Below are 6,139 nucleotides of genomic sequence, written 5' to 3' on the forward strand. Positions count from 1 at the left end.
AGTATCTCTTTCCCTCACCTGGCAGCAAAGTTCCCAGCACTCCCTCCTTGTCACAGAGCTCCCAGATGCACTCCTGGGGATGCCAGGAGAGTTCTGCTGCGGGGCTGTGCGGAGCTCCACGTGGGCAGGGGACTGTGTGCAGCACTCGCACAAACTCAGTGCCACCACACACGAGATATTTGCAGGTCAGTGGCACTCTGCTGGAAATGAGCCTAAAGTTGTCTCCTGCTCCCTTCTGTCTGATGCCTTGCCAGGAGTGTGGGGCCAGAGGAAACCTTTCCAGTTAATTACTGTTCGTGCCAATACTGGGCTACGGCAGTTTCGTGCGATTCAGTTTCTTTTCCTTAACTCTTTTTCTGCTCATACCAAAAAGCAGGGGGCACATGTGAGTAGAAGGATATCCCTAGTGAGGTCCAGCAGGCTTAAGGAGCTTTTGGAATAATACCCTTCCAAGTCAGAGCACCTGCTTCCACACCAAATCTAAATGTTGCTGTCCTGATCCATGGATAAAACATATTAGATTCACCATTACCTTGCCTTATTAAATAGTGATAAGCTGATTATAAATAAATTATGTTCTGGTACTGAGGTGATGTCTGTGGTCCTAAGCAATCATGACTGGTAATATAGTAACTCCTAGAGCACCATATTTCTAGAAGTACTAATTTCAGATGGGAAGCATCTTCTTTTTTTGTCATTGTTTATTTTATATTTATTATACTTTCCATTTCTGGGTTTTTTTAAGTATTTCTTGTAAACAAAACAGAGTTTGGCTTTAAAACAAAATGAAAATGTTGATAAAAATTCACAAAGTTGCCTCACAATCAATAATATCATGTGTTAGTGGAGGATAAAGGATTTTTTTAACTGGTATTACTGTATCAAGAGAACACAGACATTTGCTCAAGTCCTATATATTAGCTCTATTTCCAGATGAAATCTAATAAAACAAATCAGGCCTGCATTATGAATACAGGCTATAGAAAACCAATTTTTTTTCGGAGGTACACTGCACTTAGATTCTCTGCTTGTTTGGAGGAGAGTACAGACGATCATTCCTATGTAAATAAAGACTACATAGACATCAGTGGTTTTTTTATCTGCACTTTTTTTAAAGTGTTTTCCAAAACCAACCATTTGACATTGCGAGTTCTGACATTGAAGAAACTATCAATCCATTTCCCCAATCAGAAATGTAGGAATAGAATTCCAAATTTATTTTCAAAGAAAATTAATAATGCATCATAACTTCTGAAATATTTTAAAAAGAAATTACCATTATTGTCATCTACTGGTGGGTGAAATGAGACTGAGAGAAAAGCAGTGCTTTGCCACGGGCAGATTTGAGAATCAGAAGCAGTCTGATCAGAAGCATCAGGAGCCTGTTGTTTTCCCCAGGGCCCCGCCACAGCCAAGTGCTCCTCTATTTCAGGAGAAAATGGTGTGTATCTCTTCAGCACAGTTCACTGAATCTTACAGTGTCCCTGCTGCTGGGTGCATCTGACCACTTGATGTACAGCGAGAACTCTTTTTTTATTCTTTCCAGGTATTCATCCAGTGGTTTAAAAACTCCTCAGAATACTTCAATAAATATGCAACTGCCTTCAAGAGAGACAACCCCATATTTTAATAACGTGGATCAGAAGGACTTGGTCAGCTATTCCTCTTCAAGGGCCAACTCCGTTCCCATCATCCCGTCTGTGGGCTTGGACGAAGCCTGCATGCAGATGCAAAATGTTCCTGAAGTAACAGGCATCAAATGGTGCAAAAACTCCTATTCTGCTGAACTTGTCAACGTGAGTTCCCCAGTCAGTAATTGTCTAATAGCAGAACAGCGGGAAGTGAAAATCCTGCTGGAAACTGTGCAGGAGCAGATCCGGATCCTGCGGGATGCGCGGCGGTCGGAGGACTTTGAGGCGGCGAGCGGCGCCAGCGAGAACACGGCCTTCCTGCCCATGAGCCCCCTGGCCAAGGCAGAGAGAGAGGCACAGTTTGTCTCAAAGAGTGAAACACAAAGAGACTCGGGATTGACCAAGTGACTCCCATCTGGGGGCTGTGGGAGGGCAAACGAGAGGTCTGCGCGTTCGGCGCCTTGCAAAACAGGAAGGGAGGAAGTTAAATACAAATTATTTATATGCATTAATTTAAGAGCATCTACTTAGAAGAAACCAAATAGTCAATCGCCCTCATATCATAGTGTTTTTTAACAAAATATTTTTTTAAGGGAAAAGTTCCAGGAGGGATGAAGCGTGCTTTCAGATGCTTTCTAGGCAGGATTACACAGTCTCAGTTGCAGAGGGTTTTACTGTGGTCCTGTTTGGCTGTCCGAAGGCTTAGGCTATGCATCTCTTTTTCAGTACCACTCTTGGATGCATTTCTGGTTTCAGGGCAGCACTGCAGTGAGCTGCTGGGCAGGGATTCAGACCCCAGGGAACACGTCCTGTGACCCCAACACAGATCCAGTCCCCTCTCCCCCTCTGCTCTTGATTCCAGGTCCATGCCACAAAAACAGGCACAGACACCTACTTCTGAGTTCTGGTACCTGCTGTGGAATGATGACAACATCCCTGAATTGAGCAGATGCTTAACTCAACCTTAATTCAACGTATCAGTCACCCCAAGCAAGTCAGTGGAATAATTTATGAGCTTTGGGATTGGCCAAGAGAGGGAGCAGGATTGGGGTCCATAGAGATTCAGGGGTCAGGAGCCCACAGCTGCTCCATCTTCTGAGCTTTGCCTATCAGAGCTGCCTTGGTGGAGAGTGAGGAAGAAATGAGAGAAAATGCAGAAGTGTGTTTTACAACAGGTTTGGTTTTGGTTTCTGGTTTGGGTTTTTTTAAGTGGAAACATAAACTCTGTTGTTCGTTAGCACCCCTCAACATTTCTAAACTTTTACACTTCAAAGGCATTTGTAAGCTCTCAAGGAGCACTTCTCAGTGTGTGTGCATTTTTTTTTTTACTTTATTTTTTATTATGGCTTGTTCAGAGAAGAGTCAGGGAGATCCAGTATGATCAAAATCCAGCCAGTAAGTGTCCATGCTGCCTAATTTGTTCCTGCATTCAATTCTTCAGTCACTTTAATTAATTGTGGCTTAGGCTTGTGAACTTTAAAGCTTCAACCCTGCAGCTGGCTCAGTATAGGCAGACCCACAGGCATGCAGAGATCTGACTCTAATGGAGCTTTCTAAGAGCAGATGGTTTCCACCAAGTCACTCCCTGCAGCGGATCAAGGCCTTAGAGAGGATGTATCATTCCCTGGTTGCCATATCCTGATCACATCATAAACCCTTTTTGCATTAGCTTTCTTTGGAGTCCCTCTTCCCCCGTAAACTGTAACAAAATGTGCAAATTTTGCAATGAATTGGGTTCAGTAACACACCTTACTGTGTTTATTAGTGTTAAAATATCTGCTTATTCTCGGGGGGAAAAAATCAACCGTAATAAATAAGTGCTAAATAGCCTTCCCTGGTTAGTGCCAGGAGATTGATTTAAAAAAAAAAAAATTATATACAGAATGTATTAAAATATTCCTTTGAAGCAAAATAATTGTTAGTTTTATTAATGTGCCCCAGACTTTCTAGTTCACAAGTCTCAAGACTTCCCAAAATAGCACAATCAATCACACAGTGCTGTTGTATGTTGAGTCAGAATAAAGCAATATCTTAACCTCTGTCAAGTAAATTTGGAAAAGAAATGCTGAAGGTGTACGTCATTTTTTTTTTTGTTAAGGCAGTAAAAAAATTATTATTGACAGTCTTCATTCAGCAAGTCTTAATTTTGGGTTGCTTTTGTGGTTTTGGGGGTTCTTTTAAAGACAAAGTTGATGAAATTGTCCTGTTTACAGAATTTTCCGTGGCTGCAATCTTTGCTGTGTATTTCCAACAGAAACATATTTGAGGGCAAACTATTGTTTTATGCCCCAGGATGGAGTGCGAGTTGTTCAGACTCCCTTCTGCAAAGATACAGAGCTTTTGTGGTAGCAGTGAGGTGGGATCCCCGTGGGGTTTGGTCTCACCCTGATGTTTTCCTGCCATTTTTGGTGGCTGGGCACAATCTCACAGTGTGTGAGCTGAGCTGACTGGGGTGGGAGCCAGATAAACCCTTGGAAATGCAGGGTGGATTTGGTGACCCTCAGATGTGCACTCCTACAATCATTTGACTCTTCTGTCAACACCATTTGCATCTCCCCCCCCTCCCCCCCCGATCTCAGGACATGAACAAAGGGAGCTTGCCTCTGCCCATAAGCCCTGTGAACCTACCTGAATTTTCATACTATATGAAAACTGGGTGCTATACAAAGCTCTGGTTCAACAATTTTCAAATGGTGATCCCAGTTTTAATGAATTGTTCACCATTAATTTCATTGAGAGGGTCTCTCCAATACAGTGCAGAATCCTGCACAAACTGATGCTTAAAAATTAAATCTTTTCAATTCAGATGCAAGATCTTCCCTCCCCCAAGCTCTGCAAATTCACCTCTGGGAAAAAATGGGAACACACAGCAAGATTTCAGTTGAAGAAAGAACCATGTCATAAGCAATGCCTTTAGGGAGAGAATGTGTTCATGCAGCAACCCCAAAAGACCCAGAAAGAGGAGACGAGCAATGTATTTAAGAGAATGAAATGTTTTACTGAATGGTAGCTGAAGATCTGAAATGGTGAGGATATCTTTGGTTCATGTTAGAGATACGATCTTGTACTCAGCAAAGGATGTGTGACTGTTATATGTTAACTGTTCTATTCAGTTCTCAGCATGTTTGAATAGAGAGACGTTAATATTAACCAATGACAGACTAGTGTATTATTTGTTCAGAGCATCGCTTCAGATCTTATTGAGACTGTCATTGTTTGCAGAGGAAAACAAAAAGGGTTGAAAACATCCAACTAGGTAGCCTTAATGTTGTTTGTGTGGTTTTCTAATGCAGCTGTTTTCCTCTGTAGACCTTCCTGTTTTACAGTGAATGGGGCAACATTTTCTCTGAGGTCTGACAGTTAATCGTGTAAAGCATCCATATGAAAGTCGTACTGAAACAGCCAACATGGTAGGCCAAATTTTGCTTTACTTCTGGTCCCACTGAACTCGTGGATTGGAAGGGATGCAAGTCATTGAGAAATGCAATTCATTCTTAAAAGTGCATCTGTTCCCAGCCTTGGAGACAGTCTGTAATCCCCCTAGAAGAGGCTCTGAACTCAGTCGTTTACGTGGATCCTAATTAAAAAATTTATCTGACCTGTGAAGTTCCAGGTGTAGTCTGGTGTGAAAGTTTACACACGTAGCATTGCATTCAAGCAAACTGGGAGAGCAGCTGACTAAATAAATTGAACTTACTCTGAACTGAGCAGAGGGAAAACCTGTGTCTCCAGCACAACACCATGGAGAATTGTGAGAGGTATTTATCCTGATCTTTTTAAAAAAATTATTTCCATTTAAAATTTCTTCATAAACAATCCAAAATAACCCTAAAAATAATGAATAAAACCCAGTAGAAAATCCCAGCATTTGAAATAAGAAATGTAGGTAAGTATGGGCACATTTCATAGTGTTTACCATTGAAAAACTCTTCTGTCGCTATAGGACACGAAAGAAAGACTCCAAATATTTCAGAAGGCAAAGAGCATAGAAAAACCAGGCTTTTATTGTCTAATTCTTCCTACTTTTTATAAGGTGTTCTGATATAGACTTAACATGATTGGTGAATAGGAACGACACCTCTCTAATCCCAATGGTTAACTAGAGAAACAGCAAAACACCACCTGGAGAAAGATTGTTTTGAGAAAGGAGAGTTGCTTGCCAAGATTGTTTTGAGAAGAAACTTTCTTGAGAAATTTTTCCTTGGGAAAAAGTTAGCAGCTGCTAGCAGGCTAAAATCTCTCTGACCCAGAAATATCCGGCCCACACTCTTCAGTACCCCAAGGCCCAAAGCTGGAATGTTGTAATTTTTTCAGACACGTGTAGATCAACAAACGGTTCTGTGGAACAAGAGCTCTTCAAAATGCCTTTGGTGCCCAGCCACGCTCTCAGCTGGTGCAGTCAATGCAGCAATGACAGCATCTGTTAATAGAGGATCACATCCCAAATCCATGTACTTGATGTACGGTACGTCCAGTGTAGAGGCACAAAGCTCAGCAGTCTCCCACGT

At 41.8% G+C, this 6,139-nt stretch overlaps 1 protein-coding gene across 1 annotated transcript in view; it reads left to right on the forward strand.

Annotated features, from left to right (window-relative positions):
• Nucleotides 1–5,439, forward strand: part of NRG3 (neuregulin 3) — a 343,134-nt gene extending 337,695 nt beyond the window's left edge. Inside the window, exon 9 of the mRNA XM_066191557.1 lies at nt 1,547–5,439. Within this exon, the coding sequence (XP_066047654.1) occupies nt 1,547–2,039 (493 nt within the window). The 3' untranslated portion in view covers nt 2,040–5,439. The remainder of the gene's footprint in view (nt 1–1,546) is intronic.
• Nucleotides 5,440–6,139: the final 700 nt, after the last annotated feature.

This window comes from Chamaea fasciata, unplaced genomic scaffold (assembly GCF_029207755.1).
Source record: "Chamaea fasciata isolate MVZ Bird 193981 ecotype frontalis unplaced genomic scaffold, bChaFas1.0.hap1 SCAF_9, whole genome shotgun sequence".
In the NCBI taxonomy this organism is placed as follows: Eukaryota; Metazoa; Chordata; class Aves; order Passeriformes; family Sylviidae; genus Chamaea; species Chamaea fasciata.